The sequence below is a fragment of the Schistocerca cancellata genome, chromosome 3 (assembly GCF_023864275.1).
Source record: "Schistocerca cancellata isolate TAMUIC-IGC-003103 chromosome 3, iqSchCanc2.1, whole genome shotgun sequence".
Lineage (NCBI taxonomy): Eukaryota > Metazoa > Arthropoda > Insecta > Orthoptera > Acrididae > Schistocerca > Schistocerca cancellata.
In genome coordinates this window covers 698,074,613-698,097,080 of record NC_064628.1, presented here as the reverse complement: position 1 = coordinate 698,097,080, position 22,468 = coordinate 698,074,613, and the positions used below count along the sequence as shown (strand labels likewise).

Here is a 22,468-nt window from a genome sequence, read left to right as displayed (position 1 = left end):
ACACTCGGCTCACTGTCAGGCCGGCCCGCGGGTTCAGGAGCCGCGTTCAAGGACAAGGCCAGCGGCGCGCCGAGCGCGCCCGAGCGCCGCCGGAAGTTGCCGAGCGGCGGCGGCGCGCGCGCCCGGGTCACGCCAGTGGCCGCCTGCCCGCCGCGCCGGCCGCCCGCCTCACATCCGTGCGAAGGTCGCATGCGACAGCAGCAGCAGCATGTTGTGTGCCGCTACCGGAGCGCCGCCAGACTTCCGCGGCGCCTCGCCCGTCGTGTCGTCGTCCACGTGCTCCCCGCCCGCCGCCGCCCCCGTCGTCGTCCAGCCCCCGCCGCCCCCGTTGCCCGCCTCCGTGGTCATCACGCCCGCCTCCGCGATGCGCCCGCCACCTCCGCCTCCACCGCCGCCCCCGGTGCCGGCGTCGTCGTCGCACCACCACAAGGCGTCGCACCGCGATAAGGGCGGCCACGAAGAGCCGTCGAGCTCGATCCCGGACCTAGGTGAGTCGCGACGCACTTTCGCCGCCGTCGCCACCTGTCAGCGCCCGTGGCCTTAACCCCGTTCCGCTCGCATCGCATCGGCCGCTGACGGCAAAAGTGACGCGCCACGTAACACCCCTGCCCAGTGCCGTGCCGCTAGTCAAAAAAATCTGGCACTGCGCGGAATGTTTTCACTTGCGATGCATTTAGCTACTGCATGTCTACATCGACGTAATCCATTTCGTTTTATAGTTACTCCGTGCTCGCAGCATTATAAAAGTGGTTATGTTATTTCGCTGTATATATTTGCAAAACTACACACGATTCTCCTTTGCTAAGTTACTATGAAAATGCGGTATCGGCATCGTGTATCATCTTCAGGTACCCATACGTCATCAGTACCTGATAAGACGTGTGTTTCGTAAATGCAAACATTTTCAAGTGCCCATATGCTACCCCAAGTGCCCGTGTATTATTACATCTACTCTGCATGATACGCAAGCGTTTGAAGCCCAACATTTCGCACAGATTACTGGATTTATAACATACGCCCATCACGAAAATGGAAAAAACGAATCGTACCAAAATTATTTTTGAAAAAAAAAGTTGACTATACCATAAAGTGTCTGTGGTTTTGTAAATATCGTAACGAAGCCGTACACAACGACAAATTTCGCTGCCGAATTCTTAAATCCAGATTTACTGTGTATTTTTCCTAATTACGCGCAGCAAGGCGTAAATATTCGGTCCCACAGTCGTGTATCTAACTAGTTTTTTTTTATATGTGTCTAATTTTTACATGATTTCCACCGCGACCTTTTCTTCAAAATAAAAGTGCCCTGAAAATACGCTGCTCTATAGCTATGTAGTGACATTATTGAAAATACGCTGCTCCATAGATATGTAGTGACATTACAACAATTATAGTAGTTACGAGAAGAGGTAAACTTATGAAGATATTCCTTGACAACAGGAATACAACAGTTAAAATTCAAATATACGAGAAAGTGTGAACTAATTACAGATATACAGGTCGCACTGCGGATTTGTGCAAGAGAACGAAACTGTCCATAATGTCAGTTTGTGTTTTACATAATCATTATACTGCTCCTCTGAACTTTTCCAAGTTGTGAAAAATAGAGGAAAGAACGCACTTGTTATATTTATCGCAGGGTGATCTAAATTGTCAATATGGGTGTTAATCCGTCACGGCTCTCCCTGCCGTAATATTAAAATACATGTCTACAAAGTATTTCCGAAAGGAATGCCACTAAGTCAGTAAGTCGTCTCAAGCAACAAGCAGTTTGGCTTACTACAAAGTTTCTTCTTCCTTTCCATTTTTTTATGGTTGGTAGCCAGTGACAACTAAGAGTAGACTTCTAGGGAAACAAATCAGTTTCTCATGACGTATTCAAATCTGTCAGGGCCGCAGTGAATCGAGTGTTTATTAGATTTAAGTATTTCGTCTCGAATGTTCGACAAACACCGAAAACGTAGAGGTGGTTCTTTCGCACTAGAACAATATTCTGAGTATGCTGAAGTTGAAGTAAAAATTAGAAGGAAATGAGCTACATACAGCGTTACAGCAAAACATATGGCGTTCAGATGTAGTTATTGAACTAGCGCGAGCATGATGAGTTGGATACCCGGTGCAGACGCCGAATAACAGCTGCGATTCTATAGGAGACAGCTGCGGCAGTTTTTTCCGTCTCGCGTGACTTTCTTTTGATTATTTGGAGATTTAAGGTCGCGCCGTATCTCCTTGGCACTGACTGATAAGCGAGCGCGAACGAAAATATTTCGGCCAGCTTTCACTGTCTGGGGCACGCGTTACGTGATCGAAGGCGCTTCACTTTTGCCGTCTTTTCTTTTGTTTATAAACTTACAGATGCAGCATTTCGTGACCATTCTTATATTAATCTTATCATAATGGTTGTGGATATTGGTACTTCACAGCTTATGCTCACAGGAAACTGCCTATGTAAAATGGAAATTAGTTCAATTTTATCGGTTTGCGCATTCTGCAAACACTTTCTGCGAGTCTGTAATTGATGCATACCTACGTCAGCTTGCCGAATGGATTACTTTACATCGTACGATATCGAGAAAGAGTACTCTAATAACATATCTGACTGCGACTGAATTGTGTTCGTTGCTATTGGTTGTTCCAGATACGCTGCAAGAAATCCTCGAAAAATTTTGCGTTTTTCATGTTCTGTATCATTTTTTAACCACTCCCTTGATTTCTTGCATTGATAATCTAGTTTCACAAGTACCGACATGCTGTATAAAAGGATGGTGCCAAATATTCACGAGTATTAAGTATAGTTTGAATTTCGCAGTGCTTAACATTGTAACAGAGAGGTTGGTAAGACTGTGGACTCGTATTCGCGAGGAGAAAGTCGATTGTTTAATTCCTATCGTGAGGTGACACTTTTCACACTCCAGCAAGGTTGTTGGTAGTCTATCATACACACATGCAGCTGTGCTTCAGGAGTAGCAACTCCTACCTTCATTAGAATGCAGGGTTTCACGGGGTATTTCATAGGTGGGCTATCAGGTGATTATCAGTGTCGTCTGAATTTTTTTCATAAGTTTCCTCCACGCTACCTTCTGGTTGAAAATGATGAGCAGCAAACGTGCCGAAACGTTGCTTCAAGATGATTCAGTTTCTTGCCTGATAATACGAAATTATTTCATCAATTGCATCAGAGAAACGATGTACAACCTTCTCAATGTCAGAGTTCTCAATGCTCAGTAGGTACCATGAATTTTTATACTTGTTGCTGGTTTCCCTTCCTGTACAACGCTAGAGTCTGTCGATATGCTTGGTTTTCTGTCAGTTGGGATTTAGTTTATGAAGGTAAGCAAAATCAAGTTTTGGAAAGCTCTCTATAGCCCTAAACAGATCCAAGGCGGCTTCTTTGCTAAAGTTTCAGGTTTTTTTCGATATTTCTGTTCTTAGCCTAAATCAACTTATTCCACTTCGTAAATGAAACATTTGGAAATTTTTTAGACTAAGGCTGATGGATCAAATTATGTTGGCGCAGTGGATGCGTTATTGGGAGAAGCCCTGTTGAAACCCCAGTCTGGCCATCACAACGCAGTATTTCCAGGTGTATATAAAACAATTCATGGTATGATTCCTGAAGTTTACCCGGCGTAACGAGTGTACCATGAATTTTCGGGATTGCAGCTGGTTGACGCCAACATCTTGCCACCATACTTTGTCCGACAAGCATTGAGCTATCTTCAGGTGAGCGTTTCACACTGGAGATTGCTGGTTCGCCAAGTTTATAAAAAAAATTCTGGCGCAGAGTCGCATGCGCATAGGTTACCACTGCATGGGTGTCCTCTGTCACGTTTAGTGCCCTCTAAGAACACGATAAAGCCCCTCATGAAGCGGTAATCTATGCTACGCGCACTAGCAATCTCCAGTGTGGAAACTGAGAGGGATCGCGCAGAAGTTAGCACAATGGACTCGCATTCGGGAAGACGACGGTTCAAACCCGCATCCGGCCATCTTGATTTAGGTTTTCCGTGATTTCCCTAAATCACTTAAGGCAAGCTCCTGGATGGTTCCTCCGAAAGGACACGATCGCTTTCCTTCTCCATCCCTACCTAATCCGAGCTTGTGCTCCGTCTCTAATGACCTCGTTGTCGACGGGACGTTAAACACCAATTTCCTCCTCCAACCAGTGTGAAGCACTAGCCTGACGATAGCTCAATGGTTGTCAGCCGAAGTATCGTGGGAAGATGACGACATCATCCCGCTGTAATCCCGAAACTTCATAGACTGCAATTCATTGTAGCTGCCAGATATTTCATTTAAGAAGCCATGGCTGTTTTTTCCTCAGCTTCTCCAAGTGAATTGGTAACCCATTTCTAATTACTTCGAAGTCGTCAAACGTTTAACTGTAATTTTCCTTTCTTCCCTTTCAGGTCTCTGAGCTTCCTCCTCCGAGCGTTGTAGGCGGTTTACCTGATGACAGTGACGTCCATAGAGACCTATTGACCAGAATAGAGCGAAATTTACTAAAATGGATACTCCTGCAGGGCATCAGTCTATTATTTCCATTAAACTGCCTGGGCATCGGGAAAGGGGGGGGGGGGGGGGGAAGGGCGCTGAAGAGGCTTCACATCCTGTGAAACTTGAAATTTTCAAATGTTCAAACAACTTACAGGAATTGAGCCAGGTGACATCTTCGGCAACCGTTAACATTACTACACGTAGAGACCCTGTCATTTTGAAAGCACAAGCGCTACTAAATGGGGTTATGCAAGAGAATTTAAAACCTCGGTATGGAGGGCGTATGTCGAAAGACAACACGCACATCCACGTACCGTAAGCACAGGCTCCTCCACACAACCAAAGATGACCAACGTTATAGTGAATATTAATTACCAACAGGTGAAGTAGCATTAACTTTTGTCCCTTTTTGTTTGACTAGACAGTGCAGGACTGCAAGCAGAATTAAGCAAACAATCTGTTTGCTAATTCAGTCTCAGCTGCTTCTTTATCCACACAACCCCAATAGCTGGAAATGTATGCCAGCTAGTTATATTTCGTAGGACGACTGGTGCCAAGGCGACATTCTGCAATAGGACATCCGCTCGACTGTCGTAAGTGTGTGCGACGCTTATGTTCAGTACATTGGTCTTCCCAGTCTTGATGGTCTGACCAATGTATGATATGTCACAGGTATAAGGGATGTGACGGACGCCCTACTTACACAAATCGAGATAAATTTTCCTGAGATACGATCGGTTTTGTTGGAAGCGCTAACTGCTTGGATTAAAACGGCTGGCGAATGTGATGCCATCTCGTTATTTTCGTGACTCAACAAATTCACAGTTGGTCGTTAGCGTTACGCCCGTCTTGTTAGTGTTTCTCTATAAGCATTGCCACGAAAGGTGACTTCGAGGTGGGTCAACACAGCTGGCAAACTTCCACGGTCTGAAACGGCGTTGGCCCCATGAACCAACGTATGAAGTATCCCTTCACGCCGCCGGCCGCGGTGGTCTAGCGGTTCTGGCGCTGCAGTCCGGAACCGCGGGACTGCTACGGTCGCAGGTTCGAATCCTGCCTCGGGCATGGGTGTGTGTGATGTCCTTAGGTTAGTTAGATTTAAGTAGTTCTAAGTTCTAGGGGACTTATGACCTAAGATGTTGAGTCCCATAGTGCTCAGAGCCATCCCTTCACGCCGAGCTGGACGGTGACAGGTATCAACCTGAAGATAACAATTTAATGTGGGTTGGTTTCCTATAAAAGGCATGGCCTCTCGTACCATCAAGCTTCCTCATGACCAACACATGAGAATGACAGGGCGTGCACCTGTTGAAGTTGTGGTGTCACAATTGCTAGGTGATAGCCTTTAAAACGGCCGTGGTCCGTTAGTATACGTCGGACCCGCGTGTCGTCACTATCAGTGATTCCAGACCGAGCGCCGCCACACGGCATGTCTAGTCTAGAGATACTCCCTAGCACTCGCCCCAGTTATACAGCCTACTTTGCTAGCGATGGTTCACTGTCTACATACGCTCTCATTTGCCGAGACGACAGTCTAGTATAGCCTTCAGCTACGTCATTTGCTACGACCTAGCAAGGCGCCATATTCAGTTAGTTCCAGAATGTATTCTGAACAGATAATATTGTGAATCATGTACCGTCAAGAGCGACGTTCATCATTAATGGATTAAACTTAAGTATCAAACTAGTTACGTCCTCTTTCTGAATTCTAATTCCTTATCATGTTCCAGACCTCACGTCAGTATAGTTCTTCCCTCCTCACGCCAGCCTGCGTGAGCTAAAACGCGTGCATTTCGGCCTCCTCTAGTAACACGGTGTTGGCTCTTCTGCCAACACAACAGAAGTATCGGCAGTTTGGGGAGGAGGAAGGGGGTATGTGCCGAATCACCTGGCTATGGCACACTAGGAGTACCAGGGCTGTTTCCTCCGCAGTCATGCTGCCTTGCATATTGGCGGTGGCCGGCTTGCGCCAACTGGCGACTGGAACGTCGGTTCGGCGCCGGGCAGTGCGCCCTTCGGCAGCTGGCGCCCTTGGCAACGACAGTGCTCACGTAACCGCACAGCTCGCCATTCACATTTCACGGCCGAGTCGCCTCGCGCCTTCCGCGCGTCGCTGGCCAAACGACCCACTGCTGTTCCTATGGGTCATTCTGAAGCTCATCTAGGCCTCTGTTCCACAAGTGCAACCACACCGTCGTCTTCCAGCCTATCTGCTACGCTGCACATGTAACCTCATGAAGTTGGATTGCAATAAACGAGAACAAGGTGATAAAGAGCAACCTCATCCTCCTGATTCATTTACATCCAGATATATAAGGTGATTCCGCTGCCTCTACCGAGGGTTTTATGCAACCCCCAACACCTTCAAAAACGAGCACGAGATTTTCATACTCCCTCGCTCGCTACGTGCAAACTATTAGCTCTAAGGAAAAAATGAATAGGAGCTTTTTGTAGGAAATTTAATGTAGTTAAATTTTGTACAGGTATACGTTTTCGCTGGAGGCCACGGCTTTCGAGTTATTGAAGACAAACGCGTTCTAAAGTCACTTTTGCACGCCTTTCTAGAATAATTCCAAAACTAAGGCCTCTAGCGGAAAAGTTGAAACCTCCCCTTAGAAAAATTTATGAATTACTGTGCTGGTAAACTCCTTACGTTATTTGATTTTCAAACAGCTGAGCAAAACCGAACGTACTCAGACATTTCTCTCTTTACTTATTCTGATCATCACTAAACTGACACACAATATTTTTAGCGCAATGCGGTCTGAGTTTCAATAATCCCTACAAAAGAATGGCCCTGACTAACATTAACCTATACCTTTCATGAATCACTTACAAAAATCTTCGTTACTCGAACTACTGCAATACAGCATGCGCCAATACTGCCAGCTAAATAAAGGATTCTAGGCACTTAGTTACCTTAATAATGTTCAAAAGTCATCATATATATATGATGATGATGATGATATCCAGTATTACAAATTTACTCCTTCTGATAGACACACGTCCAGATCGTCCGCTCTCAAAATTATGTCATCTCTCCCCCACATCCACCACAGCTGGCGGCTCACCTCCAACTGCGCAACGCTACGCGCTGTTCACATCCAGCTGCCCAACACTACAATAGCGAATATTCCAACAGTGCCAACCAGCCACAGACTGCACACAGCACAGCCAGTGATTTTCATACAGAGCGCTACGTGATGTTACCAACATAAAAACCTAAACAGCCTATTTAGAACGTATCCCAGTACGAAATTTAATTACATTATATTTCCTAAAAAAAAAAAGGTCCCGTCATTTTTCTGTAGGAATAACAGTTTGTATGCAGCAAGTGAGAGAACATGAAAATCTTGCACATGGTATATGAAGGTGTTGCAGGTTGCGTAACGCTCATCGGTAGGGGTAGCTGAATCACGTTTTATACTCCGCAAGTTACTGAACAGTACATGGTGGTGTTGAGTCATATTGACGGGTTTCTCGTCTATTCCAAACGACTACCAAACGAGGAGAAAATTACTGTCTACATGCTTCAGGTCACGCCCTGATCTCTCTTAATCTTGACCCACCTTCCGTATGTGAGATATACAGGGTGGTCAAAATTTAATTGGTCCGGAAAATATTTGCAATAAGAATGACGCGGTTGATTCTTTTTAATGAACATAAAAGAAGACACTGGAAATGGTCACCATTTTACCACTAACTTTTGGGTTGTACACTGTGCTAGAGGTTTTTTTAAAAGGATTCCAGTCTCAAGCTCTGGCGTTCTGCACACGTTTTCCGCGAATTGTGCTTCGCATGATATTCGACGATGAACACACGCTGTTTTCTCGCTGGCACAATTTTCTGTTGCATTCAACTTGTCACTAAGCACATTTGCTCCTCTCATTCACTCAAGCGTAATGACACAGCGAAGTACTCTCGGCAGAGCGAGCGGGAGATGCGCAGACCGGTGCATCGAAATCAAGGTTTCTATCAATTTCTGCTATGGCCAGTCCACCAGTACATCAAAAAGGGTCCGTTCTGCGCCAGTATTATTAATATTTAATGGACAGTTTTATTTCCCCCACCCTGTACAATTATACTAAAATTAGGCTGTGCCTAGCTCACAAGTCCATTCACAACAGTTTATGCATTGTTGCACAGTAAGTTACTCGACAAGCAATCACAAAACCATCTCCATCTTTTAAAATCCAACTTGGACATCTGAATTCTCATCCTGATCACGCCAATCAGTTGACGATTCAGATCCTATCGGGTAGTCTTGCTTTACAGGTTAATTCTTACAACACTCAGCCACTGTTAATAACGTTATTTATTATGAAAAAGTGGCGCCATTCCTGGGTTCATCCTTACACGACTCCGGCCGCTGTGGCCGAACGGTTCTAGGCGCTTCAGTCCGGAACCGCGCTGCTGCTACGGCCGCAGGTTCGATTCCTGCCTCGGATGTGTGTGATGTCCTTTAGTTAGGTTTAAGTAGTTCTAAGTCTAGGGCACTGATGACCTCAGATGTTAAGTCACATAGTGCTCAGAGCCATTTGAACCTCACACGACTGTTCACTTTTTACTGAACAGTGATCTCAGAGGAGTTTCCAGTTTGCCAAGTGTATCTCTGAACTGATCCGAGAAATTCAGTGGAATAATGTAGAAAGTAAAAGATATCCTTTTCTTTTCTCCTTAATCCGTTATCAAAAATAATATTTGTGTATATTTTAGCAATATCGCACTAAGAAAGAGCGCCAGCCCTTTAAACATGTTGAAGGCAGCCGTAACCCAGTTGTGTTCTGGTTCAGTCACGATCTTCAGGCCGTAAAGGACGGTAAGAAGTAACACATGAAACTTCTTCCGTAACAGTTCATAAAGTTCTCTAGGGTACTCTGCGATTTCATTTTCACAGTCCCACGATGTGTCAGTAACAAAAGAAAAAAAAGTAGCATCTGCCAAGCCCACGCTTGAGTACCGTTCGTTCCGCGAATGCACCGAGAATATTACGCATAAAAGAGATATGCACGTTAAAATTGTGTGGGTGACTGTAGAACCCTAAAATACAGACGCAAAACACATTTAACTGCGATTTCGGTGTCACTTGATTCTGATCCAGTGATATATTGTGGGGAATACAAAATCGAACGTTATGCTCTGAGAAAATTGTAAAGACGTTGCGTTTGAAGTAAGTTCGCATGCTCCGAAATTGTAACTGCTCAGTTCCAATCAAATTTCGTTTAATTCAGACCGTCTGTCATTGGTGCGAGGATTTCTAGAGTGGCAAAACCTGCTACGTAGATCTGAAAGAGAAATCTACTTGGGGGTGGGGGGTAAGGGGAGGGGGGGAATTGTTAGGTCAGCCGTACATCAGCTAACTGTTCTGGTCCCGTGTAGAGTCACAATATTCATAAATGACTTTTTCGGTAGCTCTTCGCTATTATGTACAGGCGGCGTCGTTCTTAGAGAGGTAGAGCCGCAACAAAATTCTTGTGAAATCCAAGAACGCGGGTGGCAGGTAACCCTCAGTACAACACCAGAAAGAGGTGAAACATCTGGAAACAATGAAGTTCAACTGTACATGTGGCTATTCAGATGTAAGTTTTCCGTGATTTTCCCAAATAACACAGTTCTTTTGAAAATGTCACAGTTGCTTTCTCGCCCCATCCTACATCCGACCTTGTGTTCCGTCCATACTGAACTTTTTCTCGATGGTGAGTTAAACCCTAACTTCCTTTCTGTTGAACATGATAAACCCAACACGAGGAACACAAAAACTCGGAGACAGCCGTTATTATTTGAATACAAAACAAAATATTTCCATAAAAACTATCTATGGGTCTTCACTTCAAGAAAATGCAGGAAACGCGTAGCTCCGAAGCTTCAACATCTATTTCAGAAGATTCTGGAAAGCTGACTATTTATCTGCGAGAGATGTTGTTCATAAATTTTCCACTGAGGACCTGAAGGATATTACAAATCAGTCTATCAGCCTAATGAAGCCCTAAAGACTCGAGACGAATAGTTTACAAGCAGATCAGCCTGATTCGTGAGTCATAGTTTCGGCTGCAGAACGAATTTTCAAATATCTTTAATATACTTGGAGACATCAGAAAGTCCATACAGGAACAAGTGCGCCTTGCCAAACTTCCATTCTAAGAATTATATTTAGAAACTCAGGACCAGTCTCTACATACATGTGATACAAGGACCACTAAGACGAAACGAGAATCGTTATAACCAATATGGTGGCATACATGAAATCGTTTACTGAATGCGCTGTGTCTCTAGAGGATAATGAACAGAGAAAAGTGAAATAAATACCAGGTCCCCTACGCTAGATGCCGAATGGCGATACAGGAGCGGTGGGGCTGTATCGACGTTGAAGGAAGCGATGCCCTTAATAACAGCCAAAAAATTTTTTTCAGTTTCTTCTACATTGGTAATAATTTATCACTATGACGTGAACAAAACGATGTCCTTCTCCTTCCCTTCCTTACCTCATCATCTTTATTTTATTTTCCTCTGACATATGAAACGAGAATCACAAAGTAACCTTTTTGTTGTGTGTGTATCCAAGAATTTCCTTTACGAATGTCGTTTCATTAGATGATGCAGAATGTTTCCAGGATTTGTATAGGTTCTGGGTCACCGTACTTCCCCGGCAGGATAACAGCAGACGGAAGTCGGTAGTCTCCCAGCAGTCCAGCTAGTAACTACTCTGGTGTTCGCGTGTCGCAGCCTCGCTCTTGAAACGAACACACGACAAGCCTTGCAACCAGTCTACGAGTCTGCTTTCCACCTGTAACAAAGCATAAGCAGAAACGTCGGGCTCTCGTTTTGCAAGCCTTGTTTTTTAAACGCGCCATTTAATATCCTGTAATGACTATAGGACAATATTTCCTACTGAGAGGATGCTACTTGATTGTTAGGAAGTCAATACACCTCCATCTTCTGAGACGAGCACTGATTCAGTTTGGATGCCTCTCTCGTATGTAGTACATGTTGTACAAACAGTCCACAAGAAGGACTCCACACATGTTGCACAATTCCACGACAGATTACACATCGTTCTCCATTTATGAGTTGACTGTCTTCACTTCGTAGCAGCTGCTTTACGAGAAATCAGAATAACTAAAAATAAACTGGTACTGCACTGAATTAGATGCCAAAAACCTTGGGGCCAATGGGTAAGCTGAATTTGTTCGGAAGCGGGAGAAAAGCAGAATTTCTACACAATGCTGGAAATTTCTTTTCACATTCTGATCTCTGTAAAAAGACATTTGAAGGTCTTTGGTAAAGCCATATTGCCCACCGTGACGTAACATTGGCTACGTGGTACCTTCATGCAGTGGCATTCAAACAACGCTAGGATCGTGTTCAAGTTTCAGATAGAACGGTCTTCTTGCAGCATATCGTTGACCGCGACAGACTTCTCAATGCCGAGTTGCCGACTCCTTGCAGAAGAAAAGTCATCTAAAGCTTGGCAGCGGGTAAGTGGTACACTTGAAGCCGTTGCAACCGGATGAAACCGCTTACCACACGGCAAAGCGGTTAAGTGTGTCTTCGTGAACTTGACCGCCTGAAATTTCTCAGCTCAGTAAAAGTGCAGATGCCGTGGTTCCGAGAATCTGCCTATTGGTCCCTGAACTGTTCCTTTCTAATAGAGAACTGTGAGGGGTCATGTAAGCTATTACGGGAAATTTTTTGATTACGTTATGTTATACGCTATAGAATAAAGTACACTGCTGATCCGGGCTCATTAAACGAAAAACAACTATAAAAACGACCTACATTTGCAGTCATTATTTGACCCTTAACCGAAAGGAAAGCAGGTAAGCAAACGACGCCGGCTGTACATAATTTATGCGCAGTAAAGTAAACTTATGTATCTATGAACTAATGGATGGGTGTAGGTGTTACTAAGGGAGGCCAACTCTTGCAGAAAACAAAAAATGCCATTCCCTAAGACTTTAACAAATTATCTAGACTCATATTTGGGATGACCGATATCCAATCATCCAGATTTAGGATTGTCAAGATTTCCCTAGATCGCTTAAGGTAAGTACCATAACGGTTCCTTTGAAAAGGAGCGTGTGTGCTCCACTATCTCTATTGATTTTGTCATTGACTGTCCATTTAATCCTAATCTTCCTTCCTTCTGCCAAATTATAAGAAAATTAAAATACTGATCATTTTAGAGGCTGGCGCGGAATAATGGAACCCAAAGAATCCAATCATTACACTTCTGGTAGCAACTTTGTAAACCATGAGTGACAATGATAAACCCTACAAAAGTTTGACAGGAAAGGAACTTTCTACAAAAAAGTACATTTTAAACCAACAATAGGCGGTTTTGAAGTAATGAAATTTGCTCTGCCCATAGAAATATTGCTGTTATACTATTCAAAAAGAATATAGACCATTGTATGCACACTTGTCACTTTTAATCAGTCTGTAGCTTTCTGACTACATGCTTTCAGCACCTAGAATATGAACTGGACAATAAAATCGACTTTCAGAAAGAAAGCACGACAGATAAATAACATGGCGTGCTCTGACTATCTGTTAATTTCAAAGTATTCTTCATACATTTGTTAAGGAAATTCGATCCATAAACGCTACATACTCGACTACTGAGTAGAAGAACAGATGTTTATATAAAACTAACATCGATGTAAGTGACATTTCATTCACGACGAATATTTCGGGTATAGTGATATTTCATTTTCTTTCTGTTCCCGAGTTGATTCAGCTCACTCATTTAACAGCAGTTTTTGACTTAATAAACTCATTTGGTTCATTCCAGTTGCCACGTGTATCACAATGAATTTGCAGTTACACAGCACATGCTGGACGCTATCAGACATTGCGTTATCTGCTTGCTTCCCAACTGTCTATCTCAATACCGACACATATGAATTTTGAACACAACGACACTCGTCAGAATTGTCATCTAGTATACTGCACTACAAGCGCAGTCTAATTTGACATTCCGCGCAGGAAGTAATGGGAGCGACTGCGCCTTATGCAGCGCTCCCAGCATCCCTCGCGCCGTGTGTCAAGTTGGATTACGCGTGTAGCACCCAATATCTGCTCTGTTGTGATATGTACAGTGGTTTAAGGAAATGTCACATATTCCTTCAGGAACTAGAAAAAGAAATGTCACACATTCCTTCAGCAACTAGAAGAAAAGTTCCTATAATTCTACGTAGGGAAACCAGTACCTGTTAAGACGTGGGCCGTTTTAATTGTGGTGAGTAATGTGTAGTATTCAGTGGTGTAGGCAGGATTCACTAGAATTGGCATAGTAAATTAGCACAGTAGTCACCTGCAGGCAGATGCAAATCCTCGTGCAATCATAGAGGCGAGCCACCAGGATTACTTGAGTTTCGATGCACAAGCAGGAACTGTCAGTGACAGACTCATAGGCCCATACACTCTGCCAAACAGATTAACAGGTACTATGCGTCAGCGAGTTCTGCGCGATGAATTAGCAGCGCTATGGGAGAAAGTTACCTGTGAAGAAAGACAACGACTGTGGTTTGTACACTACATTTCATACCAGTGATATGTGGATCGTGTAACAAAATAAAAATTACTACTGTCAAGCGGCGTCAGCATCATTCAACAACAACAACAAAAATAAAATAAAATAAAATAAATAGAAGGTGATCGTACGGCAGTACCTCACCTCAATGTTCCACGGGCGATGGAGGTGTTGTAGCATGGTCTCCCCATTCATCAGACCGAAAGCTGTCAGATTTCTCTATTTAGTACATGTCTAACCCGTCACACTGGACTCGCATTCGGAAGGACGACGGTTCAATCCCGCGTCCGGCCATCCTGATTTAGGTTTTCCGTGATTTCCCTAAATCACTCCAGGCAAATGCGGGGATGGTTCCTCTGAAAGGGCACGGCCGACTTCCTTCCCCATCCTTCCCTAATCCGATAAGACCGATGACCACGCTGTCTGGTCTCCTTCCCCAAACCAACCAACCAACCATCTAACCCATCGACAATGTGCAGATGGGCCGCGCCGACTAGCTGCGCGGTCTTAAGGCGCCTTGCAACGGTTAGCGCGGCTCCCTGTCGCAGATTCGAATCCTCCCTCGGGCGTGGGTGTGTGTTTTGTCCGTAGCGTACGTTAGTTTAAGTTAGATTAGGTAGTGTGTAAGCCTAGGGACCGATGATCTCAGCAGTTTGGTCCCATAGGAACTTACCACAATTCGAATCCTGCCTCGGGCATGGATGTGTGTGATGTCAAATGGTTCAAATGGCTCTGAGCACTATGGGACTTAACATCTGAGGTCATCAGTCCCCTAGAACTAAGAACTACTTAAACCTAACTAACCTAAAGACATCACACACATCCATGCCCGAGGCAGGATTCGAACCTGCGACCGTAGCGGTCGCGCGGTTCCAGACTAGAACCGCTCGGCCACCCTGGCCGGCTGTGTGTGATGTCCTTAGGTTAGTTAGGTTTAAGTTGTTCTAAGGTCTAGGGGACTGATGACCTCAGATATTAAGTCCCATAGTGCTCAGAGTTATTTGAACCATTTTTTTTTTACCACAATTCACTGCAAACAAGTGCTGTAGGGCGTGTCAGGATGCATGGAAATCACATGCAGCACTGCCTGTAGTGTCTACAACTACGTAAGAGACAGATAGGAGTGGACCAACAAATTCGCCATATCTCAATAGATACTGGTTTCCGGAGTACAATAATAGGAACTTGTCTTATACAATAGACATGTCCGAAATAACAGACACCAAAGATCGACTTAACCAGCCTTTATATTCATACCTAAAGCGAAATTCGTATTGGGCGGGATGACATCAGTGCTCAGCAGCACATCGGAATTTGAGTCGGACGGGGAACGTGTCCAGATGGCCGAAGCGGTCAAGGTAACCGCCTGCGAGAAGCGGAGAATCCGGCTTCGCACTACGGCCCGTCCACATATTTTTAAGCGTACCTGTCGAATTATTCCAACACCAGAGCAGCTAAGTCATACAAATTTCCCTTCAGTTATTTTTCTTATAGTCTGAACAATAAGTTCTTACCTCCTGTAGGTATGTATGGCACATTTTTAAACAACCTCTGTGTGTGTGTGTGTGTGTGTGTGTGTGTGTGTGTGTGTGTGTGTATGAGTGTACGTGCGTGCGTGCACCCTAACACGAAACGACGAAACGTTTGTTAGAAGTGAGATTCCGAACGCTCTTGTGGAAGAGTGCGCGTTATCGAGAACACTGTGCTCGGCGGGTATTTTTTTTTATGATGCTGCGGGCGTGGTTACAGGAGGTACCGGAGCAAACATCTGAGACGTGGCCGTCCTTGTGAGGCGCCGCGAGCTCAAATTAGGCGCGGTTAGCGGCGTCTGAGGTCGCCGCACTCAACTGCGGCGCCTGCCGTCGCGGCGGGAACTTCCCTACCCGCACGGCGTTCATGTCCTGCAAGCTTTCACAGACGTTATTTCTGGCCTACAAGGAACATAAGACTACTGTTGCTAGCATCGGCTGCACATCGCAGAGGAAACCATACACTCATACCAAACGACTGAGTGACGTTTCGAATGTCTCTAATTTCACACAGATTAATTCGGGGCCTGTTTTCGTTTTCCATCAAATACATATTTCTAACAGACGTGTGTAACCAAACTTTCTTATGGAGAACAGATTGATAAGTTTCACTGAAAACGTTTTCTACGTTACCAATTAGATGGGGCGGATGCCACTTCAACCATTCAACCTTTGATGGGTCTTGGTCTTCTCAACAATTTGCCTTCATGTGTTTGTGTTCTCTGCCTTTCTCCTCCACCTTCGGATCTCCACCTTGGAAAGGGCCATCGAGATTTCCTCAACTAAAATCAGGGATGATGTTTGTTTGGTGGGGCGCTCAACTTCGCGGTCACGAGCGCTTCTCTAGGTATGTAAAGTCTTCGGTGTATGAGTTTGTCCTAAGTGTTCGTATTTGATATGAAAGAGCTTTCTTTTCTCCTTGTCATACTTTACAACCAAAGAGTTTATAATGCTTAAACTCTAAAATCAAGTAAAACAATCAACCAAACTCTCATAAAAACAGTAACGACATCATCAGTAAACGTGAACGACTTAAAAGTAAATCAAACTAATTACAGCCGTCATTTCTCTTAAGGTCATTCAAAATAACAGAATAATATTTTTTGAGATTCTTATAGCTACGATGAAAGATACTGTCAAAGAAACAATGTAACAATGGAATGCAGCTACTCCAGAACGTTCGAATGTACCGCATATTTCATTAGAATCAGGATATTAACAAAGAATGGTTTCAATCCTCAAGAAATTTCAACATCACTCTAAAGCGATTTCACAATCGCTCTTACGTAATGGCGTATTACGTAAACATATTTGACCACTCGCACGACAACACGTAATTGTAGTCCCTGATGTATCATCTTGCACAGTACTCACTCAGACACGCAAAATTCTGATGCTGCAGTTCTGAATTAATGATCCTGCCCGCACCTCAGAAGACCCTTCTTTAGACTGTCAGTCATTGATCACGAAAATAAATTACTGCTTCTTACAGCCATCAGATGTTTTTCTTATCGTGATAGGGAACCGTTTTTCGACTGGCATTAATAACGCACGAAATGCTCCAAATCACAGCCATTTCATCGCGTTTTTCGGTATCCACTCACAGAAGGCGACTTCAATGATGTTACCACACGTCAGATAGGTACAAGCCAGTGCTTGCTTATGTTATCGACTTTATTCTTTCTCATACACTAAGAGATACACTCTACACCCACTAGGCTCAAATATTTTTGACTGGGACCATATGGTCCCATATCTAAATGAATGCCAGCGTTGAAAATCCGCTCCCAGATACGATGCGTATTCGGAAAGTAAGGTCCGATTAGGCGCGAAATGGAAACCACTGTGAAAATCCGACAGAACTTTGCACAAATGTGTTGGGCAGTATCTTTAGTCTACCTGTCGATCGCTTGACGTCACTCTTTTTAGTTCAGTGCGCAAAGTTATCACGTATAAATGCCTAAACCAACAGTGTCTCCCGCCAGGTATGTGTATTTAGTGAGAGATTTCGCCTGAAGCTATGCAGCCCACATAACATAAATGTCATGCGTTTCTTTCTTCACGACCATTGTCAGCCGCATTCTGCAGGGTCAATAAAGACGCTCCAGCAGCGTTGACGATGAGAAGTATTTTATCACCCAGAATACAGCCCTTAATTGGTTCCCTCCATTGTTCATCTCTCCTTACATGAACCTCTGGCCACGAAGACAACACTTTGGCACAAACAACGAAAGGCAGACCAGCATAGAGAATTGGCGGAAAGCACAAGCTGCTGCTTTCTCTGACGAGGGTACTGGAAAGTTTGTACAACGCCACGATAAATGTCTAAGTCAGAGCGCCGACTATTTAGAGAGGTAGCTGGAAGGTGCGACTAACTGTTGCGAATATTTTTTTTTAATTTTTACTGTGATTTTCATTTCGCGACCGATCGGACCTACTTCCGGAACAACCCTCGTATTCCCCGCATTCCCTGTTGTAAATCCCCGTTTCCAATCTCTTTTTGTTGGAATTTGGATGAAAAAAGGAAAACAAAATAAAGAGACTGTTACGTAATGGATTGAGGTAGTCCTTAGGGTAAGTCGAATGAGCCATTAAAGCTAATTATTAATCTAATAAATCACAATACAGCCCTTAATTGGTTCCCTCCGTTGTTCATCTCTTCTTACATGAACCGCTGGCCACGGAAGTCAAAGTCTCTAGTAAATCTCGCACTTCACACTTGATTAGGGATTTTTATTAAGAAAAGGAGAAAATAAAATTGAAATACCCAGCCTGACAAAAAAAGTGAAGTACACAGAAGACATGATCGGAGTCAATGTAACTTCCTATACATGCACCCCATCGGCGTGTACATAAATGATAAGAGCTGCAATTCTCTGCGACAGAACAACCGCCAGAGTTCATTAGTGTTGTTACCAGGCCTGGTAGGGTGAAGCGGCGTGAACAGCTTCAAATGTTGCATAATCAACATGAAGGACACGGACATGCCGCATACTCATGACAGACAGCGGTTCAGTATCTGACAGGGTTGGTTGGAAAAATGGTTCATTCTGTGTCTCCATTTAGACAGGTAGTCGAATCATTCAATACCCAGGTTTGTGGGACATTCCGATGTGAAGGTTACTCGACGTTGGACTGCATAGTGACACGAGGGCAGGCATAGTTGTCGTCATGGTACCGGTAAACCATGTCCGACCACTGCGAAGGAGGATCGCTGTATTGTGCACCAAGAAAATCGTAACCCATTCACATCCGTGCCTATCATCTGAGAATAAGGTACGGACTCCCTGAAACGTTTTGAGTCGTCCCGCACCATGGGTCGGTTGCCAGCAGCACCTGGCCTAGCGAATCATGTCACATGCCTAGGGTGCCATTAACACCACAAATGGCCGCGTTTGAAGTGGTGTCGTGACCGGGAACCGGGAAGCATGGTTCGCTGATGAATGGCATCGCGTTGTATTCAGCGATGAATCACAGTTCTGTACTGCTCGGATGATCATCGTCGGTGAGTGTAGCTGCGCCCTGGGATGAGAGCCCGTTCTTCCAGTGTTTTTGAGATGCGTAGCAGTGTTGCTCCCGGCGTCATGATATGACCTCAGATCACAGCTGGTGGTGACTGAGGGAACTTCAACGGTACAACGGCACATCACTGACGCCCTTGTGTTACCTCTCATGCGACAGTATCTGTTTTTCAACAGAACATTGCTCGTCCACATATGGTACGTGTCTCTATGAACGCTCTGCATGATGTCGGAATACTACCGTGGCCGGCAAGTTAACCAGATACAACATGTGTGAGGCCAGCCTGAGCGTCAACCACACCCCAATGCTAGTATCCAGAATAACAAGGAATAGTTACAATCATTATGGGCCATGTTTCCTCACTAGAAGGTATACCGGCTCCATGACAGACTTCCAACCGAATCAGTGCATAGATCCAGCCCAAAAGAGAGCGCAACGCCGTACTGAGAAGTGGGCTCATACTACTACGTTCTCTGTAAATTTAATTCGCTTCTGGGTCACTTAAATGATATCAGATACCTTCTCTACCCATTAAGTTCCATTTCGTTTCTCCCCCCCCCCCTTCCCCTGCTCCTTCTTAGTACTTCGTTTTTCTTGTCAAACATGGGACCATTGCTTTTCACAATATATATAAATGACCTAGTAGATGGTGTCGGAAGTTCCATGCGGCTTTTCGCGGATGATGCTGTAGTACACAGAGAAGTTGCAGCATTAGAAAATTGTAGCGAAATGCAGGAAGATCTGCAGCGGATAGGCACTTGGTGCAGGGAGTGGCAACTGACCCTTAACATAGACAAATGTAATGTATTGCGAATACATAGAAAGAAAGATCCTTTATTGTATGATTATATGATAGCGGAACAAACACTGGTAGCAGTTACTTCTGTAAAATATCTGGGAGTATGCGTACGGAACGATTTTAAGTGGAATGATCATATAAGATGAATTGTTGGTAAGGCGGGTGCCAGGTTGAGATTCATTGGGAGAGTCCTTAGAAAATGTAGTCCATCAAGAAAGGAGGTTACTTACAAAGCACTCGTTCGACCTATTCTTGAGTATTGTTCATCAGTGTAGGATCCGTACCAGGTGGGGTTGACAGAGGAGATAGGGAAGATCCAAAGAAGAGCGGCGCGTTTCGTCACAGGGTTATTTGGTAAGCGTGATAGCGTTACGGAGATGTTTAGCAAACTCAAGTGGCAGACTCTGCAAGAGAGGCGCTCTGCATCGCGGTGTAGCTTGCTCGACAGGTTTCGAGAGGGTGCGTTTCTGGATGAGGTACCGAATATATTGCTTTCCGCCAACTTATACCACCCGAGGAGACCACGAATGTAAAATTAGAGAGATTCGAGCGCGCACGGATGCTTTCCGGCAGTCGTTCTTCCCGCGAACCATGCGCGACTGGAACAGGAAAGGGAGGTAATGACAGTGGCACGTAAAGTGCCCTCCGCCACACACCGTTGGGTGGCTTGCGGAGTATAAATGTAGATGTAGATGTAGAAGCATTGTAGTTTCGGAACGGACATAGATACTCGTAGCTCTCCTAACCACACACACACACACACACACACACATCCAATTAAAACAGATCCAAACTATCCAGTTCCAAATATTTAGAGAGTATCGCATCAGTAGCTGGAACTAGAAATCGCTACCTGGACACTCTCCTCCGTAGAATCTGGTCCAAAGAACGTAGTGCCCTACAAAAGCCTACCCTGAATACTGCGGGTAACCACTTAAAAGTTAATAAACAGGAAGTTATACGTGCTTCTGACTTTGAAGAATCTTAAGAATGCTCAGCAGACAGAAAGAAAGAGGTGTCCACAGCAGTGTCTGCCTTCGATGTAGCGTAAGAATACAATCTTTAATGAAGTAACGGTAGTTGTTGTAGAGTTAGCATAGCGACTTAGCTGTGGCAACATGGAACACACTCGACTGCGGAGCCCCGGCCTAATGTGCGGCGCGGCCGGCGGCCTGCAGACACAGCTGATGGCGAAGTGGCTGTCCTGCCGATGCGGCTGGTGAGTCATCGGGGAATCCCCGCTGCTCTGCCTGCCTTCTGCCTCACGTACACTCACCGTCTTCCTTACGTAAGGACCTAGTTTCCTGATGAGTAACAGGTAGGGCCTACGCAGGGATTACCCATGGCAGGCAGACACTCCACTCTGCAGTATTCTCCAATCGCTTTCAAACCAGACATGCGCAGTGATTAGCATAAGGTGAAGCCCCAAACACTGTGCGTGGAACGACCTGATATGACTAAAAATCCCGGTGACTAATATTATAAAAAAGCACTACACAGAAAGGAAATACCTTTATTTACTGAAATGCACCATCTTCTAGCCGCCGTCGGAATTGTTGAAGCTACTGTATGTTCGTAAGCCTTTTCATTCACTCGACTGTAGTGGTAAAATGTGCGAGTCACTCTGCTTCAGTTACATTGGTTTGTCAACACTGGGAGAGTCATTTATATATAGCCCCTCGTTTGTTAGCTGTATTTGAAACATACTCATTACTTACATCTGTAGTACGTTGTTAGGCCCATTCCCTGTTTATAAGACAGAAAAAACGGCGCAACATGAAGGAATTATCCGAATGGGACGGAAATCGGTAGATGTGATGTACGTGTACGGACAAACAAATGACTACAACTTCAGAAATATGGGATGATTTGTTCAAGAGGAACAGCTTCACAAACTGTGCAAATCAATAATGTGTTGGTCCATCTCTGGCCCTTACGCAAACAGTTATTTGGCTTTGGAATGATTGATAGAGATGATGGTGACCTCTTCAGGGATACCGTCCCAAATTCTTCCCACTTGGCGCGTTAGATCGTCAAAATCCGGAGATGGTTGGACTGTCCTAGCCATAATGGTCCAAACGTTCTCAGTTGGTGAGAGAAATATGGAATGATTTATTCAAGAGAAACAGCTGCGCAAATTGAGCAGATCAGTAACATGTTGGTCCATCTCTGGCCCTTATGCAAGCAATTGTTCGGCTTGTCAATGACTGACAGAGGTGATGGTGACCTCCTGAGGGATATCGTCCCAAATTCTGTCCAGTTGGCGCGTTAGGTCATCAAAATCGCGAGATGGTTGGACGGCCCTAGCCATAATGGTCCAAACGTTCTCAGTTGGGGAGAGAAATATGGGATGATTTATTCAAAAGGAACAGTTTCACAAACTGTGCAAATCAATAACGTGTTGGTCCATCACTGGCCCTTACGCAAGCAGTTATTTGGTTTTGCAATCATTGATAGAGATGGTGGTGACCTCTTGAGGGATACCGTCCCAAATTCTGTCCAGTTGGCGCGCTAGATCGTCGAAATCCCGAGATGGTTGGACGGCCCTAGCCATAATGGTCCAAACGTTCTCAGTTGGGGAGAGAAATA

The 22,468-nt window shown here is 44.7% G+C and overlaps 1 protein-coding gene across 1 annotated transcript in view; it reads left to right on the top strand.

Annotated features, from left to right (window-relative positions):
* Positions 1-340: 340 nt before the first annotated feature.
* Positions 341-22,468, top strand: part of LOC126175684 (ecdysone-inducible protein E75) — a 466,380-nt gene continuing 444,252 nt past the window's right edge. The window contains exon 1 of the mRNA XM_049922616.1: positions 341-488. Coding sequence (XP_049778573.1) covers positions 365-488 — 124 coding nt within the window. The 5' untranslated portion in view covers positions 341-364. The remainder of the gene's footprint in view (positions 489-22,468) is intronic.